The sequence below is a fragment of the Schistocerca cancellata genome, chromosome 4 (genome assembly GCF_023864275.1).
Source record: "Schistocerca cancellata isolate TAMUIC-IGC-003103 chromosome 4, iqSchCanc2.1, whole genome shotgun sequence".
In the NCBI taxonomy this organism is placed as follows: domain Eukaryota; kingdom Metazoa; phylum Arthropoda; class Insecta; order Orthoptera; family Acrididae; genus Schistocerca; species Schistocerca cancellata.
In genome coordinates, this window is record NC_064629.1 from 848,254,300 (window position 1) to 848,281,028 (window position 26,729).

At 39.6% G+C, this 26,729-nt stretch overlaps 1 protein-coding gene across 1 annotated transcript; it reads left to right on the plus strand.

Annotated features, from left to right (window-relative positions):
- Nucleotides 1-1,423: 1,423 nt before the first annotated feature.
- LOC126184470 (thioredoxin domain-containing protein 9-like) lies at nucleotides 1,424-26,505 on the plus strand. Its single transcript, XM_049926861.1, has 4 exons — nucleotides 1,424-1,471; nucleotides 15,131-15,308; nucleotides 21,266-21,467; nucleotides 26,264-26,505. The coding sequence occupies exons 2-4, from the start codon at nucleotides 15,138-15,140 to the stop codon at nucleotides 26,503-26,505; spliced, it is 615 nt and encodes a 204-aa protein (XP_049782818.1). The 5' UTR covers nucleotides 1,424-1,471; nucleotides 15,131-15,137.
- The last annotated feature ends 224 nt before the right edge of the window (nucleotides 26,506-26,729 follow it).

A 26,729-nucleotide genomic window follows, 5' to 3' on the forward strand; every position in this document is an offset into this window, starting at 1 on the left:
ACGGTGTGCAGGACCGTAGCCCAGCTTCATGGAGACGGTTGCGAATGGTCCTCGCCGATACCCCAGGAGCAACAGTGTCCCTAATTTGCTGGGAAGTGGCGGTGCGGTCCCCTACGGCACTGCGTAGGATCCTACGGTCTTGGCGTGCATCCGTGTGTCGCTGCGGTCCGGTCCCAGGTCGACGGGCACGTGCACCTTCCGCCGACCACTGGCGACAACATCGATGTACTGTGGAGACCTCACGCCCCACGTGTTGAACAATTCGGCGGTACGTCCACCCGGCCTCCCGCATGCCCACTATACGCCCTCGCTCAAAGTCCGTCAACTGCACATACGGTTCACGTCCACGCTGTCGCGGCATGCTACCAGTGTTAAAGACTGCGATGGAGCTCTGTATGCCACGGCAGACTGGCTGACACTGACGGCGGCGGTGCACAAATGCTGCGCAGCTAGCGCCATTCGACGGCCAACACCGCGGTTCCTGGTGTGTCCGCTGTGCCGTGCGTGTGATCAATGCTTGTACAGCCCTCTCGCAGTGTCCGGAGCAAGTATGGTGGGTCTGACACACCGGTGTCAATGTGTTCTTTTTTCCATTTCCAGGAGTGTAGTTTGGACAAGAAGAGAATAGAAGCTTTCGAAATGTGGTGCTACAGAAGAATGCTGAAGATTAGATGGGTAGATCACATAACTAATGAGGAAGTATTGAATAGGATTGGGGAGAAGAGAAGTTTGTGGTACAACTTGACCAGAAGAAGGGATCGGTTGGTAGGACATGTTCTGGGGGATCAAGGGATCACCAACTTAGTATTGGAGGGCAGTGTGGAGAGTAAAAATCGTAGGGTGAGACCAAGAGATGAATACACTAAGCAGATTCAGAAGGATGTACGTTGCAGTAGGTACTGGGAGATGAAGAAGCTTGCACCGGATAGAGTAGCATGGAGAGCTGCATCAAACCAGTCTCAGGACTGAAGACCACAACGACAACAACTGTTTTTCTGGCATGTTCTACATCCTGGAGTACCTCCTCACTACGGATTGATTGGAATGAAAGTAAATTTAATCTAATCTAGTCCATTGCTGTCAAAGCCAGCAACCTAGAAGTTGTTGTATCATAATTGTGCAGTGAAGATAAATGTTGGAAGTTGTGTTGGCAATGCCAATCGTTGATTACGCCATTATTTCCTCTCTCATGTCTCCCCTCTCTGCAATGGTCTATGTTTATTATACCACCACCCAACAAGACTTTAGCGACAGCGAAACACAGGAAGTGACGTAGTTTGCAGAAGTTACCCTATACAGTTATAGACGTCGTATTAACTTTGAGTACAAAGACAATACTCACAACGCCTTCAGTAGTCAAAGAGGTCTGTAGTGGTAACTTCGGTGAATTACATCACTTCCCGCGTTTCGCTGTCTCTGAAGTTTTGCGCAACACGTGCAGTGTGAACCATATCAAGAACGTAGAATCGAGGTAAGTCTTGCAGGGAAGAAAGGTAAATTCAGGGAAGTTTTAGCATTGATCTTACAGATTTTTCACAGGGGCCACGAATGTATAGCGCAAAATCTTGAAAAACGTGATATCAGGGAACATAAAATCCTTTACTGTAGTGATTTAATTTTTTCTCCAAATTCCATGTGTTGCTGATTTTAGACATTAAGATAACAACATAGAGAAAGTGACAGATATGTAATTTTACTTTGCTTCAGTCCTTTGGGAACTGTGAAATATAGTTGCCAAACAAAAGGACTGTGAACTGTTCCAGAATGGATGTGTACACTTTTTCATGAAATGCTGAAAATTGCACAAGTTTGAGAGAGCTGTGGAAAGAAACTGGGTTGATGGTAGATGCTGACCACAATATGGGGTGTGCCTCCAATCCCATTTTTACCTCTCAAGCACAGGTTTGCAGTCCCTTAACGATTGTCTTCAAGAGTTAGGACAGTCTCCTGTAAATACGAAAAGGATAGCATCTAAGAAATATTCTACAGGAAAGAGGAAAAGAATCGATTCTGCTATGAAAAGAAATCTGTTTGGCTACACAGAGCCTTCTGAAAGTGACAATGAGGTGTCAGAAAATGCAGTTTTAAACCATCTGAAGACCAACTTCACAAACTTAATCATCATCATCATCATCATTTAAGGCTGATTATGCCTTTCAGCGTTCAGTCTGGAGCATAGCCCCCTTTATACAGTTCCTCCATGATCCCCTATTCAGTGCTAACATTGGTGTCTCTTCTGATGTTAAACCTATTACTTCAAAATCATTCTTAACCGAATCCAGGTACCTTCTCCTCGGTCTTCCCCGACTCCTCCTACCCTCTACTGCTGAATCCATGAGTCTCTTGGGTAACCTTGCTTCTCCCATGCGTGTAACATGACCCCACCACCTAAGCCTGTTCGCCCTGACTGCTACATCTATAGAGTTCATTCCCAGGCTTTCTTTGATTTCCTCATTGTGGACACCCTCCTGCCATTGTTCCCATCTACTAGTACCTGCAATCATCCTAGCTACTTTCATATCCGTAACCTCAACCTTGTTGATAAGGTAACCTGAATCCACCCAGCTTTCGCTCCCATACAACAAAGTTGGTCAAAAGATTGAACGGTGCACAGATAACTTAGTCTTGGTACTGACTTCCTTCTTGCAGAAGAGAGTAGATCGTAGCTGAGCACTCACTGCATTAGCTTTGCTACACCTCGCTTCCAGTTCTTTCACTATGTTGCCATCCTGTGAGAATATGCATCCTAAGTACTTGAAACCGTCCACCTGTTCTAACTTTGTTCCTCCTATTTGGCACTAAATCCGTTTATGTTTCTTTCCCACTGACATTACTTTCGTTTTGGAGATGCTAATCTTCATACCATGGTCCTTACATTTCTGATCTAGCTCTGAAATATTACTTTGCAAACTTTCAATCGAATCTGCCATCACAACTAGGTCATCCGCATATGCAAGACTGCTTATTTTGTGTTCACATATCTTAATCTCACCCAGCCAGTCTATTGTTTTCAACATGTGATCCATAAATAATATGAACAACAGTGGAGACAGGTAGCAGCCTTGTCTTACCCCTGAAACTACTCTGAACCATGAACTCAATTTACCGTCAACTCTAACTGCTGCCTGACTATCCATGTAAAGACCTTTAATTGGTTGCAAAAGTTTGCCTCCTATTCCATAATCTTGTAGAACAGACAATAACTTCCTCCTAGGAACCCGGTCATATGCCTTTTCTAGATCTATAAAGCATAGATACAATTCCCTGTTCCACTCATAACACTTCTCCATTATTTGCCGTAAGCTAAAGATCTGGTCCTGACAACCTATAAGAGGCCTAAACCCACACTGATTTTCATCCAATTGGTCCTCAACTAATACTCGCACTTTCCTTTCAACAATACCTGAGAAGATTTTACCCACAACGCTGATTAAAGAGATACCTCTGTAGTTGTTACAATCTTTTCTGTTTCCATGTTTAAACTTAAACAAACTTAAGCAGTAGAAAAAAGAAAATCACGATTTTAACATGCCTCCTTAAATTATGGAGTGTAAGAAAGATAATGCATGAGTTAAGTACCCCAAACTACATGGTTCGACAAGCAAGTCAGCTGTTACAGAACAGAGGACTTTGGAAAATCCAGATCAAAAATGTCTGCCAGTAGAAACTGTCCACACCATTTGGTCATTCTATGAGAGAGACGACATAAGCACAGCCATGCCTGGAGTAAAGGATTGTGTTTCAATGAAGGACAGCGGCGGTCAGAAAATTAAAGTTCCAGAAAGACTTGTTCTTTGTAATCTAAAAGAGGTAACCTGAGTGTTGACAGAAAATTTTCCTATAAAGCCTGCTAGCCTTTCCAAGTTTGCAGAGTTGAGGCCTAAAAATAGTATTGCAGCAGGCCTCTGTGGTACGCAAATGGTGTATGTGCCATTCACCAAAATTTCAAACTTATGACTGAAAATATAAGATTGAACTCAGTAACAAGAGGAGAAATACAGGCATATAAACATTGTTTTGTAAAGGCTCTCTGGAATCCACCATCAATAGATTGCCAGTTGGGAGACTGTAATTCATGTCCTGGGAATATGGAAATCTAGATCATACTCCAGAAGGCATTTGAAGATAAGCTGATTGATAATATCACCTTCCAACAGTATATTTCTGTGGGCAGATGTAAATTGAAGACATTACAAAAATCAGTTCAGATTCATCACTTTATTTTGCAATAAGCTGTATATGTTGTTCTGTCATGACTTTATTGGAGAACAACAAAGTTCATTTATGAAACACACTAGAGAAAGCTTACAAGATTTACAGTTTGCTGTGTACTGTGATTTTGCAGTGAACTACTCATTTTTGATGCAGGATGATGTCCAGAGCTTGGACAAGTCAGTGAGGCATTGTTCACCCATTTTTTGTGTACTACAAAGGAGAAATAGTAACAGAACATCTCAGTTATGTTGTTATTTCAGATTGTCTTGAATATAACACTGTGGTTATCTACTGCTACAAGAAAAAGCTCATTGTATTCGTGAGAAAACATTTGGAACCTAAAAAATATAACATTTCTGATGGTGCTGCTGCTCAGTACAACAACAAGAAAACTTTTTAAATCTATTTTTTCATCAAGCATTTTGGCAGAAAAACTGAATGGAAACGGGCTTGTGATGGAGTTGGTGGCACCGTCCAGAGGTTCACAGCATGAAGAAGTTTGCAACATCCAAATTCTTATAGCTTAGCGGCTTTTCAATTGGGCAGTGGAAAATATCTCTGGAGTACATTTCACATTTGTAAGTCAGGATGAATACGGAGAGAGCCACATTTCTAAACAGTCGCTTCAGCACTGCATTAACAATTCCAGGGACTCAAATGTTTCATGCATTCACTCCAGTAGTTTCAGAGACCACTAAACCTGAAGAAACCCTGTCCTTGATAGGTATAAATGGATACAGAACTACAGTGTATAACAACAAGTGGAGGCTTGCATACATTTTGGGGGAAGATGAAGAAAATGAACTGAAGATTACATTTCTTCATCCACATGATTCATCTCCCTCTTGTGTATACCCATAGAAGCCAGATGTCACGAGGATATGTGTGGTGGATGTTTTACGTAAGGTGATCCCAGTGACTACAACAGGCCGAATAGACACCTTGCCTGAAAATGACATGGACAAAACCAACAAAGCCTTCACAGTTAATTACCATGTGTAAGTTGATAAACAGCCATTCATAAATGTCATGTTGTAAGTAAATTTTTTAAAATTAATTTGGTGTTTCCTAATGAAGAACCTCTATGAAAATCATTTTTCACACGAGTCATAGAAAATGAAGATTTTTGAGCATGTGATCCCATGATCATCCCAAAATGAAACTTTCAAAGTTGTGAGAGTATGGTGCCAAAAAAAATTATTATTTTTTAAAAATGTTAAAAATATGGCTTTTTTAGGAAATTAAAATTTATTTGTATTAAGAAAATTATTTTTACACTCCATCATGTTACATACCAAATGAAAGCCCATCCAAAGAGCTTTAAAAGTGACACATTTTCCAGGTCTGTATCTCATCTTGTTAACGGGAAAATGAAATTTATTACTCCAGGTTGTAGTAACTTTTGACAAAAATTTGAAAATTCAAGGCTTATTAAATTTTTAATTAAATCACGAAAAAGAATTTTATGGTTTTCTTTCATAACAATGTAGGGACACTAGGTATACCTAGTTTCATCAGAATCTGAGGACATAAAACTTAACCAGTGTGTTGGAATATCCAGTTACCGTATTGAGATACAGTGATGCAAAGAAGCAAAGCATGCAATACAGTGAACTAACCAATTTGCCCTCTTCTGCATTTCTATTCCCCTAGGGTATATAGATTTGTGTGCCCTATGTTTCTTTATCCCCGCCCCAGTATTCTTCGTGGTTAGGTGTCATCAGTAAATTGTTAACCTGGTTATCTACAAGAGATTTTCATCTATGTAAAACATATCATCAGCGACAAATGATGTCTTAAAGAATGTGACTTATATTTGATACCATGTCAATTGGGAAGCAGTTTGTTAGGAACAACAACAAAAAAGTGTATGCAAGCTATGTCGAATTGGGTAACATTGTGAATATCTATGCAGAAGAACTGGCTACTGAAGCTTTGTTTTTTTCAGATAGTGTCATAGACTGAAAAGTTTAAGTGCCCAATTGCATATTTCTTTGTGAATAAACTGTCATCAGATATAATGACTGAAATGTGAGAGGTTTTATACTGAAACTGTTTTCTGTAAGTATTCTTATGAGGTCAGTGGCGTGTGATGGAGTTGCTGTCACCAATCAGACACTGAAGTACCTTGGGTGCTCACTGAATATGGAAAATTTTGCCCCTTACTTCAAGTATCTTGCCAATTACAATAATGTTCATGCAATTATTGTCCATGCCATATGCTGAAATTAGTTCATAACATTTAGCAGAAAAGAAAATTATTAACTGTGAAGCTGGAGATGTGAAGTGGGACTTTATTTTGAAGTTACTTTATCTGCTAGAGAGTGAATCTTTAAAATGTGCCAATTCACTCTCTGGTTCACATGTGAATTTCTATAATAAGAAAATTAATATCTTATTAGTAGCCCAGACAATGAGCTCCAGTGCTGGTACTGCCATTGCATTTCTAGAGTGTTCCCAGCACCCAGATTGCCAGGACGCCTCTGACACTGTACAATTCAGCAGAATTATTGATAAATGGTCTGATATGTGCAACTCTGGGAATGTTGATGCTACGTGCTTTAAACAATCATTAATAACTGATAACGTAAATTATTGGACTGAATTTATTTGTCAAGCAGAAAGTTTCATTCAAATATTAAGGACTGATGGTACATCCACGAAAAACATTTGTGCTGAGAGTTATGATGTGCATAAATGGTTTTAGAAGCCTTTCTGGGGAGTTTCTGTTTTAGTGTAGCGAACCTCTAAAGTATTTTTTAACATACAAACTTTCACATGATCATCTAGAACTCTTTTCTTCTTGCATCAGATCTAGGTTTCGTTGGAACAACAACCCCACCACAATTCAGTTCCAGTCTGCTCTGAGAACAATGTTCTTCAAGAACAGTGTTACTTCAAGTGACATGAGTAATGTAGATGACATTGAGAATGTGAGCTCTTTCAGTGTTCATGCATTCATGTGCCATAAGAAGCAAAGTGATGAGTTCGCTGATGATAGTGAAGATACTAGTTTCTTTGAGGCACTTGATTCAACCATGAAAATATTATTTATTATGTATCAGGATATGTTGTGAGAAATATTATGAAAATGTTAAGATGTGATGAGTGCAACAAATTTATTACTGACCCCTACATGTGCCCAAATGATCACACTGCAAGACTCCTGTTGCAAATCAAGCTGCCTTTACCATGAAGGTTGATGGAGGTGGTTTGCTTCACCCATCTGTAGCAGTGATGAAAATAGTGCAACATACAGAAAAATGCTTTCCTTCTGCTCTAGTGAGATTTACCTTAAACCCAAAACCTTTTTTATGACACGCTTATAAATTCTGTTTGTTGTTTCTTTGCTGAACAACCCAATGTATTTGGGAAAGCGTGTACACTGGTTTCTGTCATAGACTGTGAAGACATGCACGAATCACAGTTAATACGACGTATTACTACTGTGGACTTTCAGATTAGATTAAAGGCGCCTGCACGCTCTCGTGAGGCCTTTGCATGAAATGTGTTATTGTGTGAAAGTTCGCTCCATATCCCATGTAATTATAATAAGAAATTCTTCATATCAATGTTTTGATCATTTTGTATTGCTATATAATTTCGTCATTCAGGAAATAAAATGCAAAAAGTGAAAGCAAAAAAAAAAAAAAAAAAAAGAAGAAAAAAAAATCTGTTGCACATAGGTAAGATTTTCGAGAAGCATAATTTCTCAGCAAGCTTAGCGGCAGCGTGTAAATTACGTATGTAAACACAGCAGAATACTTGCAAAATTAGTCTGGCAGGGAAAGGTTAGTAGGTAATAGCAATAGCTAACAGTGAACTATAAGCTCAACACACCCAACGTCATACAATGTACATAAATGATAATCGCATTTTTTCTATGTAGCAGAACAATTTTACACCTTGCCCCGGAACATGGTGAGTGTAAAGTCACGCGTTACAGCTTTGTCTCGTGTAGTAGTCTCTGCAGGTTAGTATTGAGCTCACTGGCCCTGCTACCAGTTCCGACATCAAAGTTCTTAGTATCACAGATATGTCAACCATAAAACAAACATTACAAAAATAATAAGTATTTACCACGAATTACAATTTTTCTGGATACCACTGCCAAAAGAGCGTATTATTAAGGAAATTAAAATGTCTATCGTGAAAATGTGATTTGCAAACATCGCCATCAAGAAAAAACAAAAATAAAATTGAAACAAAATTGTGATCCATATTATCTCAACTCTCGGTTGCTTGGGCAGGGGGGGCGGGGGGCTGAATGGGCAGGACTTGTTCCAGATTGAAGGCTGTCGTTTCCTGCCGTCTTGACGTCATAACAGCACTGCGCTGGCTGTCAGTGTGGTGGGTTGTGGGCGGGTTGGTTGAGTTGTTGCGGACACTATATACGGCGAATCGAAGCTATAGTAAAGGTTTTGTTGGTATATGAATTATTTGTCGAACGTAAGTTGAAACTAATTTGATGTATTTATGCTTGTAATTGTATTGAAGTTATCAGTTGTTATGTTGTAATATACTTTATATTTTCTAACCCTCATTTTTGCTAAAATGTGAGAATGCCATATATGGAGTGGTACTGCAATTTATTAGTAGTATTTGAGGTTGTAAAAAAAATAGTTTTTGTGATAGTTCCTGGTGTTTCTCTGTAATTTGCATTGTTAGAGCGTAGGTATGTTTGATTACGAAGAGTTCACTGGCGCTTGGTGATGGTTGGTTTGTTGTACAGTCATTGTGGTAAACTGATTATTTCCCGTGTATATGTGTATTACTGCACTGACTTATACAGTGAAACGGACAGTGAATGTAGAATTATTGTCACTGACCAACAGAAACCATAAAGTACTCCACATAATTAACATAAAAGCTGCACGACGTTTTATAACCAATAACAACTCTTCGTTCAGTGAGGCGTTGTGTATGTTGTGTCGAATTGTATCCGAGGCATTAACTGTAGGACCTTAAAATATAGGGAAAGAATTAAGTCTAGTTGGTTTGACGCTTCTCAGCCAGTGTCACTTGCTTCCAGTATTACGAGCTGTAACTTTTTTACTCATTTCCATGAAATTGTGTGAAAACTAGTTGCTTTGTATTCTGTCACAAAAGCATTTGTGCAATTTGTAACCTGATCTGTAATGTTAGATTTTTATGAAGTTAGTTCGAGCTGCAAATGAAGTTGCGATGTTATATATTAAGGATGAGATAGAAGGGGATGGGGGCTGCATATGATGATAATGTTCTGTTCGAACTTTTTGTGTGTGTGTGTGTGTGTGTGTGTGTGTGTGTGTGTGTGTGTGTGTGTGTGTTTCTGTAACTGAATTGGTATTTTTGCCCAAAAACTTTGGGTAGCATGGTTTGTGACTAAAAATATGCTTTATTCTCTGCATTCTTAAGACAGAACATTTACTTAGTCTTTCGGTCAATAGTTCAAAGGGTATTCCTCTCATATTAAATAATCATCAGATTGTACTTGTAATAATTTTGTGCAATGTGTTTCCTGAATCCGTTCCACAACAATTATATCATTTTATTTCCATCTTTTTATCTGTATTATTTTCTTCTAATTTACCTCTACACAGGTGTTTGTAAAACATTTTTGTTTCTTAGATTGTTGCACAGAAATTGTTGTAAATCAGCTTCATTGTATCCTTTATATCTAAACCTGTATTATGCAAACCAGTATGAAGGGCAGGATTGCTCGTAAATTAGCAGTTTTGTGCCAGTAAACCACATATATGAAGTATATGGTAGACAGTACTTTGCATTGTACTACATTTGGTTTGTTCCTATTCCATTTGCATGTGGGATACAGGAAGAATTATTGCTTAAATGCATAATTATTAGTCTCATTTTTAGGTTTTTCAGCATTTCCATGACGCTCTTCGCAAGTCGATCAAACTTGCTCTGTGCAAATCAGACAGACTTGAGACTATTGGTGCCGCCCATTACCCTATTTTGTGCATATTCCACACACTTCAGTAATATTAGAGAATGACAGGCCCAAATATTTTGTGAGCAGTCTCCAAAGAAGGCTTACTGTGCATTGCTCCAGTATCCAAGTGAACCAAAATGTACCACCTGCTTTACCTGTGACAGAAACTGCGATCAGTCTCTCATATTGCAACAAATTGCTATGTAACTTCTGTTAGCCTTCTCTGAATCTGTTAATCATTAATCAGGTACCTACTATTTGACAAAATTGGGGTCCATTCAAGAAAAACCCAAAAGAAAAATCAGTCTTGGGCATTGAGATATTGACAGGGGAGTAGCAGTAATCCAGTTAAAAGAATACATAAAGTTTTACTGTTGCAAGTTAATGATCTTGTAAAGTTATGCTTTAATGTTTAACAGACTTTCCTTTTTTGGTAATATATTAACAATTAGCATAGTTAACTTTTTGATTAAAGTTGCTCAGCTATGGATACTACTGCTCTGCATTTTGTAAAGTGCAAAGTTTTACATTTCTACACACTGAAATTAAGTGCCAGTTGCTGCACTACCTTGCAATCTTATTGACGTCTGACTATATTTGTGCAGCTTTTTACAGGCACTAATTCACTGCAGATAATTGCATCATCTGCAAAAAGCTGTAGGTGGTCTTAGCAAGTAATAGTATACACTGAGGTGACAAGTCACAGGATAGTGTTATGCACATATATGGATGGTGGTAGTATCACATATGCAGGGTATAAAAGGGCAATGCATTGGCAGAGCTGTCATTTGTACTCAGGTGATTATGGTCATGTGATGGGAATTAGACTTTGAGCGCGAAATGGTAGTTCAAGCTGGAGAACACATAAGACATTCCATTTTTGGAATCATTATTGAATTCAATATTCAGATATCCCGTGTCACGAGTGTGCTGAATATATCAAATATCAAGCGTTACCTCTCATCAAAGGCAACTCAGGATCCGTGGCCTTCACTTAACGGCAGAGAGCTGGCGCATTTGCATTGAGTTGTCAGTGCTAACAGACAAGTAAGACTGAAATAACCACAGAAATCAATGTGGGATGAACAATGACTGTATCTGTTATGTCAGTGCAGTGAGGTTTGGTGTTAGTGGGCTATGGCAGCAGATGACTGATGGGAGTGACTTTTCTAACAGCACAACATCATCTGCAGTGTCACTTGTGGCTGTATCATTTGGACTCTATAGATTACTGTAAACTGTGGGCTAGTCGGATGAGTTCACAATTTCAGTTGGTAAGAGCTGATTGTAGGGTTAAAGTGTGGCGAAAGATCCCATGAAACCGTGGACTCAGGTTGTCAACAAGACACTGTGGAAGCTGCTGGTGGCTCTAGAATGGTGTGGGCTGTGTTTACATGGAATGGACTGGGTCTTCTGATCTGTCTGAACTGATGATCAACTGGAAGTGGTTATGTTAGGCAACTTGAAGACCATCTGCAACCATTCGTGGACTTCATGTTCCCGAACAATGATGTACTGTGTAGTCAGGTCATAATTGTTTGCAATTGGTCTGAAGAACGTTGTGGATAATTCGAGCGAATGATTTGGCCACCCATAGAACATAATTGAGAGGTCAGTTCGTGCACAGAATCCTGCATCAGCAACATTTGTGCTATTGGGGATGGCTATAGAGGCAGCATGGCTCAATATTTCTGCAAGGGTTTTCAGATGACTTGTCGAGTCCATCTCATATAAAGTTGCTGCACTACATTGGGCAAAATGAGGTCCAACTTGATATTAGGAGGTATTTCATTACTTTCATCGCCTTAGTGTAAAGTTTTGATTATAACTTAAAAAAAACTGAGCAGGTTGTCATGAAACTTTTTGTGGTAATGTTATTCCTTTTCTACATATCCACCCATTAGTGCTACAAGTTTTTCCCAATCATGGATGACTGGCCTAGACTTTAGTTGTTGAACTCTGCTTTCTGGCTATTTAGGAAAAGTTCCAACTCAAAATTCACCTTGCTGCTCTAAACATACCTGCCGTGTGATTTTCTTGTCTGAGGAAAGAGGAATTCACTAGGTACCATGTCAAGAAAATAAAAGGTGATTCAAAATTTAATAGCCCAAAAAGCAGTACTTGTAGCTGTATCTTGTGCAGTATGAGCTGTTACATTGTCATGGAACAAAAATACCACCTTGGAAATCATACTACAGTGCTTAATCTTGATAGCCTTCTATGACTTTGTCAGGATATTCCTGTGAAGGTTTGTCACATATGAGCAGTACATTATCGCAATACCAGAAAATGATCAGCATGTGCTTGCCCAATGATGGCAGTGACGAATCGTCCCATTTCCACTGTTTGCTTTGGCCCTTTGTCTTGGGCTCATAGAGATACACCCAGAACTTGTCCACGGTTATTAGGCGGCTAAAGAAGTCGTCTTAATTGGTCTGATACAGCTGCTACATTTCAGCTGCTGCCACAGTTTGGCAGACGTTTTAAGTGGATGTGAGCAGTTGCAAAACCTGGTGGGTGGTGGCACTTGTCAAGTTTAAGATATTGTGCAAGAAATTCCTAGTGATTCACAGAGAAATGATGTACCATGTTTTTCAATTTGTCTGATGGACTAGAAATGTCTTTGCTACCTAAATGCTGTCTTATGATGGTGCATTGTTGTCTCACATTTCCACCAGCTCAGTATAAATTAATGCATCATATGCAGAAAATGAATTACTGCACCATACTACACTTATTAGTGGGCTACACCATTTTGTTTTGGTTCATGTAGTGCCATGCTAAGGCACAGTCACATGGGGATTTCAGTGTGTACCAGGACTGCAGACAAGTAATTGCAAATGAACAAATCAATAATAATCCTCTATTTTTTGGGGTGATAATTAAAACTTTAGGATTGTGCCATCATAATATTGTCAGCCAATTCATTAAAGCAAAACAGGAACAGCGAAAGTCCCAACCCACTTTTCTGTGGCAAGCCTGAAGTTAATGCTACACCTGTTGTCAACTGTCTGTGCAAGGTAACTTGGTGCATCCTCCCAAACTGGAAATCCTCAATGGAATCAGAAATTTCATTTGATACTAATCCATACGATCGCACTTTCATTAATACGCGTTGTTGTGGTACCGAGTCAAAATGGTGTGGAAGAAAAAGGCTAGTATTTTTGGAAATGCTGATTCTGCTGCTAGTCAGGCTAATACAATAATGGGTATACAATAACTGAATTGTCCTGTATTCTGAAACGTAATTTGTATTTATCTGTTACCTGCCTGAAAGACAAAAACTGTAGTTGGTGAAACTACATGCATACCAGTTTGCTATAATTTCAGAAAATACAAATCCTGGTCTATCATAGGTAGAAAAATCTAGGAACCAGTCATAGTTCTCATTTGTTGTGTTCTAGAACATTATAGAGTCCCTGAAAGGAAGTCCAAAGATAGCTGTGTCAGTAATGTTTTTCCTGAGGCACTTTTCGGTATTCACTTGTATTTCTTGAGAAGTTAGATAACTTTCCATTCACGAATCTTTAAATTATTTTTATAATCTAGGATAAATATCAATGAGATTGGTCTTTAGTTTTATTTTCTTGTGTATCACCTTTTATATGATGTGGTTTTGCTGTTGATGGTTAAATGTTTGTTGAGAATATTCATATACTGAATGATATCAGTGTAGTCACTGTTTGAACGTTGATTATCTTCTCTTGATTTCCATTAGGAGCATAGTATGTTTTAATTTTCAGTTAAATATTTTTTTTTTTTTTTAGCCACTTTGTGTTACTTTCATTTTGTGGGATTTGCACATTATTTGACTTACATTTATTTTTGGTAGTATTTTGTGCAATATGTATAGCTGAAGAAAATGGATCAATGTATTGTTCTAATAATTTTGGGACACCTTTTCCCAATTTACTTTTTTAGTATGCAATTGAAAGTCCTGATGCATTCATTGATTTTTGTTACACGGTGGTTATTGATCGTGCACTCATTTAATATAAAGCACCATTTCATGTGCAAATTTGTCTTATGATCTGTCTTATGATCTGAAAAAACCAGTGTCTGTTGCACAAGTGTCAGTCATTTTTCACAGATGATTTGTATGGTTGATTGTTTTTACTCCCTTGTCTGTATTTGATACTCTTATGATGTGGGTGATGATTGAGAAATAGTTGATCTCTCTTGATAATTGCAGTTTTGAAATTGATATTGAGGTAACCAAGCACAAGTACATATTTTGAAGTTGATTTTAAATAATGCACATTTTACAGGAGCAGCTTATCTGTAATTGTTATAATACATGTTAATGTTTCCTGCAACTGGTGGCCAGCAGTGACTTGTCCTTGAAATCTACCATTTTTGCTACTTTAACCTTGTAAATTTCAGTACAGCTACCTTAAAGGATCTAAAATTCTATTTGTCTCTTAATATTTAGTAATTTCTTGAAGCTCAGTGCTAAAAGGATCTCCAGGCTTAACCCTAGCAATGCCAATGTGGATACTTATTGTCCATCTTTTGAAAATGTTATAATGTAGTCATGTGCTTTATATTTTAAAAGTTTGAAAAAAATTGTTTTTAATCAATTATTCTACCAGGTTCCATAATTGTTTTAAATTTTTCAGTTGAACATAACACAAAAATTTAAGTCTTAGTAGCAGATGTGACTTCCCTCAGCAATTGTCATATTCAGTATTGTCAGATTCAGGAAATTACTTCCACATCAGTATATCTTTAAAAGTCAACAATTAACAAAATGTTTTTATTAAAAAAAAAAAAATCGGCTGCTCATAATGCCACACTCCTCCCATTTGCATTTGTAGGAAAGATTATCAAAAGTGCATTGGCAGTGCTATGGTTAGTCTTGTTCAAACCTTGTTTATTTGTGGTTTGATTGGTTGGTGGTGCTGTTGGTGCTATAAAAATAATTTGAATTGTTATGTTGAAAAAGTTGATAATGTCTTTATTTATTTATTTGTTGTATAGGAACAACATGGATCCAGTTCAGTCTAATTTGACTAGCACAGTTCTTAAAGTTACTGAAGAAATTGAGGGAAAGTTGGATGAAGAACTAAAGGAGTTGGAAGATACTGACAAACTCCGTGAGAGGCGTTTAAAGGAGCTGAAGGAGAGAGCACAACTCGAAAAAGAGTGGACAGCCTTGGTAATGTATATTATTTATTTACATATTTATGAACTTATTCTCCAGCTAATTTGTTAATGATAGCAGTGTGCATTTCTCATAAAATATGCACACCTTGTTCAGTAAGTACTTATGTTAGGAATGATGACACCATTTTTTCCAAACAATTCATTTCTTACTGTCGTTTTAGAGATATTCATTGTCCCAATGCCCCAGCCATTTTTAACGTGTCCAAAAAGTGCGAATTGTCAAGCAAGCTCCGTAAAGTATTCCTCTGTCTTGACAGTGTCCATCTCATTTGAATAGAGTTACGTAACTATGAGCCATTTCTTCATATGTGAAAACAAGAAATCACCAAAGCAAGGTTGAGTGAAGGCAATAGCAAGGCAAAACTATTAATGAGAACATCATTTTTTGAGAAGGCGAGAATGATTTTTGTCTACCTCGTTAAGAAGGTGCTCTGATCATCAGTGGCTAAAGTAATGTGTAATGGAAGCCATAGGTGGTTCAGAAGCTTAAGAGAACAATTGGCATCCAGTGTTGGGAGGCACGGCAAAGCAGCCAGCTCCGTCACAAAGGCAACAGAGAATTTCATCAGCAACTTCAAGATGCTTGTACATTCTGAGAGTTATCTGCTGCAACAGGCTTTTAATTGTGACGAGGTGGGGCTATTCTGGAAAAAGGTGCCGAAGCATACCTTTACAACAGCAGAGGAGAATGCATTGCCTGGTCACAAGCCAATGAAAGATAGTCTCACACTGGTATTCTGTGCCTATGCAAGCGGCAATTTGAAAACTAAACCTTTGCTTGTTTGCCATTCAGAAACTACACGAGCCGTAGAGAATTGTGAAGTCCAGAAGAGGATGTTAAATGTGATGTGGAGGTCCAACAACAAGGCTTGGGTGACTCGTGATCTTTTATGATTGGATCGATGAAGTATTTAGTCCTTTGGATAATGCTCGTGCCCGTTCTCCAGGCCTAAAAGACCAACTCCTTGAAGAATTTCAATTGCTCAAGATCCAGTTTCTGCCTCCCAACACCACTCTGTTACTCCAGCCTATAGGCCAGCAGATTATTTCTAACTTTAAGAAGCTCTACACTAAAGCACTTTTTGAGCATTGCTTTGAGTTGACTGAAGCTACAATTGCACTCTAAAAGTTTTATAAATATCAGTTCAACATTATTGCCTGTATCAGGATGATTGAATAGGTGTGGGAAGGGGTTACCAAGTAAACTATCACTTCTGCTTGGAAGAAGCTTTGGCCATAGTGCATTGTCAACTGTGACTCTGAAGCATTTGAGTCAATACCTGTGGAGCCTGTAGTCAAAGAGACTGTGTCTTTGGCCAAGGACATGGGACTAGAGGTTGATAACTATGATGATGAATTTGTGGTTGATCATAGCCAAGAAATGACCACCAAAGAGCTTATGTATTTGCAGTGTGTTTCATAGCAGGAAGTTGTAGAAGGAAATTCTTTAGAGGAGGAGGAGGAGGTGAAAGCAAAGCAACAATCTTCTGGTGAAATAAGAGAAGTGCTGAAAGTGTGGGAATTGGTTGCATCATGCACTGAAAATCGTCACCCCCAATAAAGCAGTGGCTATGCATGCTACAAATTTGACAATAATGCTGTGTCGCATTTTCGTCAAGTGTTGAAGTGTCGGCAGAAACAAATGACTATAGTTAGCTTCCTATTAAAAAAGAATTGGCTATGTATCATGAATAATGAAGTACATAATACTGTATGAATAATTTTATTTGAATAAATGGCATGAATAAGAGATAAAGCTTTAGTACTTTTCCTGCGTGGAATGGATTATTGTATTTTACATTAATTTATATGGGATACATTGTTTTGCTTAACAAGTGTTATGCACTAAGAGCAACATTCTGGAACAAATTATGCTCACTATGTGAGGTTTTACTGTACTGACATTTTACAGACATGAAGTAAGGCTTTCCTGAAGAATTATTTAGTTTTGTATTACTATATGTATCTTTCACAATTTTTGTCAGTAAATTGTATTCATCATCTTCTCTGTGCCCACAGAATAAGGGCTTGATGAAATCATAGATTAGTCTGTTTAACTCTCACCAATCAGCCAACGATCCCAAAATGCTGGCTGAAAAGTCATTTGGTTAAAACCCAGATAAACAAATAATTTACTTATGTCTTTGTTATGTGCTTGTATTCCTTTTGTGACAGAATTAAACAGAATTTCCATTTGTGTTGATTATCCAAATGGCTCCCTCCTCTAATTTCTAAGCTCAACATGACACAATGATGATGTCATTGCCTGGTAAAGTCTTTGCTTAGCTGTGCTATGGACAGAAAGTTAATCATCTGACAGAAGATTAGTCAGCCCATTCCCCCCCTATAAAAGAGCACAGTGGTTACTTTGCAGTGATGTAGATGGTGCAGAAGTGGTACTAAATTATTGTTGACCCTTTGATGATGATGATGATGATGATGATGATGATGATGATGATGATTAAGAAGAAGAAGAAGAAGAAGAAGAAGTCATGGGGGTAAAGTGATGTTTATGTGCAGCTTGTGTATATGTGAGTCAGTTGTATGAAGCAAGCATAGTAAGGTGGATGGGTGTGAAGAAGTGACAGAGCAGTAGGAAGGAGGTAGTGTGTGGATGTGCCTGTCACCACACTGAGTGAAGTTACCCAAATTGTTTGTTTGTCATCGCTGGCGGTCCAACGTGTCTGCATGGAATGGTTTACCAATCGCAGCCATGTAACATGTCTTAAGAAATGCAGCTATAAAAGTGTGTCTGGCAGGAACAAGAGATGAGACCCATGTCTTGTCAGTGAAAAGTTTCACACCTATTGGGAATTGCTGGTGTCAGCGAATGAGAGTCCACCTCATCTAATTAGTGAGCAAAGATTGTGAAGGGAGTTACATGTAGTGGGTATTTGGAAATCTGTATCTCCCAAAAGTCCATTGCCCATGTGGCACATCAAGCTGTATCTGGTCTAAATACAGAAGAGTACAGGAGCCGGCTGGAGGTGTGGTGTGTAATGTACTCCAACAGATCAAAATTTTGTATCTTTTCAAATGATGAAAGGCAGCGAATGCACTGATATTCCAATGAGGCGTTTAAACTGCAGTGGTATAGTTCAGGGCAGAGGTGGCTCTGTGATGTTCTGGGATGTTTTTCATACTGTGATGTGGACCCACTTATTCAGACCATCATGAGCATCGGGTATTTATTTCAACATTATTGGTGACCAAGTGTTGCTTTTTTCATCACAATGAATATGGTGTTGGACACTACTGTCTTCAGAGATGATGTCAGCATTGTTGACTAGGCATGTGTACATTCTGGGTTTGATGGACATTGAGGCACTATGTCACAACTAACTCGGTCTGCAAAATCACATGATCTTAATCTCACCTGGGACAGCAGGTGGAACATAGCAATCAACATCCCTGCAGTTTGGTAGCTCTGTGGCAGGCTATTCAAATGGTTCCCAATGGGGCATAGGCACCTACGAATATCTTTCAGCTTGTCTGGGCTGGCACAGGTACTGCAAGGTAGCCATAAGGTAGCCCTGTTGCGTACATTCTGTGCATACCTTCTTGGCAATCCCTGTCCGTGAGTGCTTGGTCAGGGTAATACACTCCTGGAAATGGAAAAAAGAACACATTGACACCAGTGTGTCAGACCCACCATACTTGCTCCGGACACTGCGAGAGGGCTGTACAAGCAATGATCACACGCACGGCACAGCAGACACACCAGGAACCACGGTGTTGGCCGTCGAATGGCGCTAGCTGCGCAGCATTTGTGCGCCGCCGCCGTCAGTGTCAGCCAGTTTGCAGTGGCATACGGAGCTCCATCGCAGTCTTTAACACTGGTAGCATGCCGCGACAGCGTGGACGTGAACCGTATGTGCAGTTGACGGACTTTGAGCGAGGGCGTATAGTGGGCATGCGGGAGGCCGGGTGGACGTACCGCCGAATTGCTCAACACATGGGGCGTGAGGTCTCCACAGTACATCAATGTTGTCGCTAGTGGTCGGCGGAAGGTGCACGTGCCCGTCGACCTGGGACCGGACCGCAGCGATGCACGGATGCACGCCTAGACCGTAGGATCCTACGCAGTGCCGTAGGGGACCGCACCGCCACTTCCCAGCAAATTAGGGACACTGTTGCTCCTGGGGTATCGGCGAGGACCATTCGCAACCATCTCCATGAAGCTGGGCTATGGTCCCGCACACCATTAGGCCGTCTTCCGCTCACGCCCCAACATCGTGCAGCCTGCCTCCAGTGGTGTCACAACAGGCGTGAATGGAGGGACGAATGGAGACGTGTCGTCTTCAGCGATGAGAGTCGCTTCTGCCTTGGTGCCAATGATGGTCGTATGCGTGTTTGGCGCCGTGCAGGTGAGTGCCACAATCAGGACTGCATACGACCGAGGCACACAGGGCCAACACCCGGCATCATGGTGTGGGGAGCGATCTCCAACACTGGCCGTACACCACTGGTGATCGTCGAGGGGACACTGAATAGTACACGGTACATCCAAACCGTCATCGAACCCATCGTTCTACCATTCCTAGACCGGCAAGGGAACTTGCTGTTCCAACAGGACAATGCACGTCCGCATGTATCCCGTGCCACCCAACGTGCTCTAGAAGGTGTAAGTCAACTACCCTGGCCAGCAAGATCTCCGGATCTGTCCCCCATTGAGCATGTTTGGGACTGGATGAAGCGTCGTCTCACGCGGCCTGCACGTCCAGCACGAACGCTGGTCCAACTGAGGCGCCAGGTGGAAATGGCATGGCAAGCCGTTCCACAGGACTACATCCAGCATCTCTACGATCGTCTCCATGGGAGAATAGCAGCCTGCATTGCTGCGAAAGGTGGATATACACTGTACTAGTGCCGACATTGTGCATGCTCTGTTGCCTGTGTCTATGTGCCTGTGGTTCTGTCAGTGTGATCATGTGATGTATCTGACCCCAGGAATGTGTCAATAAAGTTTCCCCTTCCTGGGACAATGAATTCACGGTGTTCTTATTTCAATTTCCAGGAGTGTATGATGGTATTGACTCTGACAGTACTGCATGAATGCTACACAACAGCTGTTTATCTACTGCTATCTGCGGGTGCCTTGCTGTCCACGGGCAGGTACTTGAGCTGCAACAGCCTGCTCTATGGGATCTATTTGTCAATGAGTAGCTTCAGCTTGATTCAGCATAGCTCAGGAAACTTGTGGACACTCTTCCACACCAAACTGAGGCCATTATCAAAGCTAGAGGTATTAGTCTGATGTCTTTCTGGTGGTGATAAGTTTTTTGTCCAGTGTACATATTTTTGTAGGCATGACATGTCCTCAGATCCATTTAAAATTTGTGGCTTGTAATTGGATTAGAGTTCATCAATAAATTTTCCATCCAATATTGACACTCGCTATACATTTGTCATTAGGGAGGCCATAGGCAGGAACTAAAACATTAAAAATTAAATGGAAAGTGTGTTGTTGATTGTTAGTATTTACAAAAGTAAAAATTATTCATATAATACCTCCATGGAATTTGTGATGCAATACTTGTGCCAGTTTCTTTTCTAATGAAAGGTGTTTTTCATAAAGTCAGAGGACAGCAAACTGTCTGCAATAGGTACCATATCTACAGAAATGCTTTGGTCCAACCTAGCATTTATAGTAATATAGGTTAGTAATTGTTCTTCCAAATTATCTTCTGTGAAAAAGCTGCAAAAACTGTGCTGCTAAAATTTTGGAAATTTGATGTATCTGATTGTGTTTAACCGTTCTGTTTTCATCTGAAAATCTGTATGACCAACTGTTGATTCTTAGATTGGCTCAGACTATTATATCTGGTTGATGGATATGTCTGAAATAATATGAAGAGAGTGTCTTTTGCATTATTATAAGATCTGCGACTGTCTTGCATGTTAAGATGTGTGTGTGTGTGTAATTCCCAAATAACTCTCTCCTTTCAGGGTCATGGGCAGTATGATGAGCTGTCAGATGAGAAGGAATTTTTTAATGCAACCAAGAAATCAAAAAATGTTGTTTGTCATTTTTTAAAAAGTCAAATATACCTTTGTAAAGTGATTGAGTACCATATGAGGGTACTGTGCAAGCGACACCTCGAAGCAAAATTCTGCAAAATTGATGCTGCAAGGTGCAAGTCTCTTATTGGTAAGTAACTTCTTGAAATGACATCTTCAAAATCTGGCAGCAGGTTTATTGTACATGGTGTTGCAGAAATCACTAGTAAAAATATGTAAGCTATGAATGCAATGCACTTTACCATTTAATGGCTGTGTTTTTAACTGCACTACCTTAGATAGTAGTCCAAATAGTAAATTTTCATGAACCCATTTTAAGGCTGGTAATCATAGTTCTGTGGTTACCCGTATTGGTTAGTTTACCACACTCATCCCACTTAAATCCTAAAGAACATTCCCCTATCTGATTCACTGTTTACACGCAGTGCTGCTTGAATTTTATTATTTCCATCTCTCTTGTGTAAACAAACTGATACTACACAATAAATAAAACCAGTGATGAATTTGATGACGCGTTCGGAAATCATGTGTGTCAGAAACCCAAAACCCATAGTGTTTCATTATGCACCCACATGTATTTGTCATTATGATACTGGTACACAGTAGCTATTAAAACTGTGAGATATTGTGAGAGTTGACTGTGGCATATACCGGGTGATCAAAAAGTCAGTATAAATTTGAAAACTGAATAAATCGCGTAATAATGTAGATAGAGAGGTACAAATTGACACACATGCTTGGAATGACATGGGGTTTTATTAGAACCAAAAAATACAAATGTTCAAAAAATGTCTGACAGGTGGCGCTTCATCTGATCAGAATAGCAATAATTAGCATAACAAAGTAAGACAAAGCAAAGATGATGTTCTTTACAGGAAATGCTCAATATGTCCACCATCATTCCTCTACAATAGCTGTAGTCGAGGAATAATGTTGTGAATGGTCTTTCAGCATCCCTAGAGATGTCGGTCAATCACGATACACTTGAGACTTCAGGTAACCCCAAAGCCAATAATTGCATGGACTGAGGTCTGGGAACCTGGGAGGCCAAGCATAGATCTTTCATGCGTCTAGCAATATGGGGTGGAGCACCATCCTGCATAAACATCGTACGGTCCAGCAGGTGTTTATTAACAAGGCTTGGGATGATGCCAGTCTGTAACACATCGCTGTACCTCTCACCCGACACAGTAGCACTGACGTTTTGCTGTCCAGCACCATCTATCGGACATTTTGTGAAATTTTTAATAAAGTCCCATGTCATTCCAAGCATGTGTGTCAATTTTTACCTCTCTACCTACATTATTCCATGATGTATTAAGTTTTCAAATTTATACTGACTTTTTGATCACCCAATATACAGGGTGTTACAAAAAGGTACGGCCAAACTTTCAGGAAACATTCCTCACACACAAAGAAAGAAAATATGTTATGTGGACATGTGTCCGGAAACGCTTACTTTCCATGTTAGAGCTCATTTTATTACTTCTCTTCAAATCACATTAATCATGGAATGGAAACACGCAGCAACAGAACGTACCAGCGTGACTTCAAACACTTTGTTACAGGAAATGTTCAAAATATCCTCCGTTAGCGAGGATACATGCATCCACCCTCCGTCGCATGGAATCCCTGGAGAATGGCGTATTGTATCACAGCCATCCACAATACGAGCACGAAGAGTCTCTACATTTGGTACTGGGGTTGCGTAGAAAAGAGCTTTCAAATGCCCCCATAAATGAAAGTCAAGAGGGTTGAGGTCAGAAGAGCGTGGAGGCCATGGAATTGGTCCGCCTCTACCAATCCATCGGTCACCGAATCTGTTGTTGAGAAGCGTACGAACACTTTGACTGAAATGTGCAGGAGCTCCATCATGCATGAACCACATGTTGTGTCATACTTGTAAAGGCACTTGTTCTAGCAGCACAGGTAGAGTATCCTGTATGAAATCATGATAACGTGCTGCACTGAGCGTAGGTGGAAGAACATGGGGCCCAATGAAGACATCATCTGCCCAAACGTTCACAGAAAATCTGTGTTGATGATGTGATTGCACAATTGCGTGCAGATTCTCGTCAGCCCACACATGTTGATTGTGAAAATTAACAATTTGATCACGTTGGAATGAAGCCTCATCAGTAAAGAGAACATTTGCACTGAAATGAGGATTGACACATTGTTGGATGAACCATTCGCAGAAGTGTACCCGTGGAGGCCAATCAGCTGCTGATAGTGCCTGCACACACTGTACATGGTACGGAAACAACTGGTTCTCCCGTAGCACTCGACATACAGTAATGTGGTCAACATTACCTTGTACAGCAGAAACTTCTCTGATGCTGACATTAGGGGTATCGTCAACTGCACGAAGAATTGCCTCATCCATTGCAAGTGTCCTCGTCGTTCTAGGTCTTCCCCAGTCGCGAGTCATAGGCTGGAATGTTCTGTGCTCCCTAAGACGCCGATCAATTGCTTCGAATGTCTTCCTGTCGGGACACATTCGTTCTGGAAATCTGTCTCGATACAAACGTACCGCGCCACGGCTATTGCCCCGTGCTAATCCATACATCAAATGGGCATCTGCCAACTCCGCATTTGTAAACATTGCACTCACTGCAAAACCACGTTCGCGATGAACACAAACCTGTTGATGCTACGTACTGATGTGCTTGATGCTAGTACTGTAGAGGAATGAGTTGCATGTCAACACAAGCACCGAAGTCAACATTACCTTCCTTCAATTTGGCCAACTGGCGGTGAATCGAGGAAGTACAGTACATACTGATGAAACTGAAATGAGCTCTAACATGGAAATTAAGCGTTTCCGGACACATGTCAACATAACATCTTTTCTTTATTTGTGTGTGAGGAATGTTTCCTGAAAGTTTGGCCGTACCTTTTTGTAACACCATGTATAATTTTTGTTTGACTGGACAGTTAATTTGCAGGGATTATTGGAAAAATCATAGCGTGATTGTGTATAATAAAACATGACACTGTATGTAACTTGCAATTGGTTTACAGTTTGAAAGACAACAAAGCCTTGTATTTGTCACCAGTAAGTCAGATAATACACCAGTAATTCATTTTCATCTTCTTTGAGCTGCACGAGAAAGGAAACTAGCTTGCTTGACCATTTGGACATCATACATGGTGTGCATATCACTTAACTTTTCTATAAGATTGAAGAAGACATATTACTTTCCTTCACTTTTCAGAATTTACACTTAACTTTATTCCTTGGTTATTTGTTGGGGGGAGGGGAGGGGAGGGGAGGGAGGAAGGGGGGGGGGGAGAGGGAGAGAGAGAGAGAGAGAGAGAGAGAGAGAGAGAGAGAGAGAGATATGCAGCCCCGTTTTACTCTTTGTTGGTAGTAAGAGGCATCCATTATGAAATTATTTTACTGTATAATTAGAAATTTGTTGTGAAGTGTTTCTCTTTTATAAATATATTACTATAAATTCACACAGTCTCTGCAAGGTTATTCGTAATGGGGGATGGAATATAGATCATGGCAATAGTTGAAGAGGTTCGAATTGGCGAAACTGTTGTTGTTTTGACTGTTGCATTTGGAGCAAGTTTCTGACATTAAATAAAAAGATTGACACAAAATGTAGCCTGCCCATACAAAAAGTTTTGAGTGTTAAGAAATACTATTATCCTCTTTCAATTTCTTCTGGCATCACACTAAAATAATGCATTGTGTGCAGCTCCCATCACTGATACACCATTTTGTTGCTCTTCACACTGGGTTTGTCTATTTAATGCTTCCAATTAGCACAAAATTCTGTACAGTTACTCATTCACTTTAATGGATCCTTGACCCGCACTCTCTTCTCAAAACCTTTAAATAGTCATCAGAATAACTTAACAGAATACTCAGCCTGTGCCCGTCACTTGTCAACAGTTGGAAAGAACAATAATATGGCTTGTCAAACTTTGTTTGTTTTACTCAATGAGGTTAATTAGTGGAAAATTCTCCTTCGGAAAAGCTGTTAGTTTACAAATACAATTTCAAATTTACAAAAAGATTTGGTTAACACACAATATTTTCTTTTCACTGTTTGATATTGAGATTTACAGAAGTTATTGTAACAGTGTATTATATCACATACTTTACATCAAATTACAAAATATGCATATTACTCATTCTTGCACGTAGACAAAAAGTCCTGTTATAAGGTGTAAATCATTTATACCACTTGTGATCTGTGGGAGACGCCTAAGCTGCTTGTCTACATTCTGGACACCAGTGGCACACACAGGAGCAGCTGTTGCTGATTACACAGCAACTGTAGTACAACCGAAGACCAAAGTTTTGCCCACAATGTCAGCTAGGATCATAGGGAAGCCATTGATAGAAACTACTCTGATTTGAATAAGGACACTACTCTACAGATATCTTAGTGTGATGAGGTATAGCCTGTAATGACTATATCTCTGTTGTTTCTTCAAGGCACCGTGAATAGTGCAGGATGTATTCACATCATAAATCAGTCCATTATCTTGGTTTTGATACAGTACCAGGAAAGTTAATTCATCCAGAAGGATGATGGCTGTTGACATACTCCTTGCTTTGTCAAAGATGTTGATCTACTGACCATCACAATCATGTAGGATGGCATTTGATCAAGCCTGCATTACATGCATCATTTCTTTTCTTGAGTGCTTGGGAACTGAAGTGGAAGTGAGATTGAGACACTAAATTACTAAAATTGTCATGAACGGTGTGTGTGTGTGTGTGTGTGTGTGTGTGTGTGTGTGTGTGTGAACGAGTAATTATACACATATACAGTGTATATTTATATGTATATAGAACACACAAATTTAACTATTGTTCAAATTTCATTTGATGCTAGTGTAATAGACATTCTTGTTGCTGTAGGTATTCCATGATTTTCTAACAAAGTTGCTTTAATTTTACAGAAAGACTTGATATAAAGACTTTTCCAACTATCTTATGTGTAGTGGAAAGTCAGGTGAGGAGCCGTGTCGTCAACTTTGTGGAGATGAGGCAATGCGAAGACCATTGTACCAACGCTCTGGAGTGGCATATTGCTAAGTCAGGTGTATTGCTATATAGTGGTGACCTTAATACACCTCCAGATGTTCGTGGTATCAGAGGCGGGAGTGATGATTCAGAAGATTCAGAAGATTCAGACTTTTAGTCTGAAGAACTTTGACAAATAATGTTGAAGAAATAACAAATTAACTGCAGGCTTACTGATTACTACTGATTATTACTGATTACATTATTATACCATTTAAAATTTTTATAATAAATCATTAAAATCTTGGTCAATTTGTGTAACTAATTTCTCACTGTCAGTTCTTTTAGTTGGATGAGAATTAGTGGGAATGAAATATTTATCCTAAACTGTGTGTGTGTGTG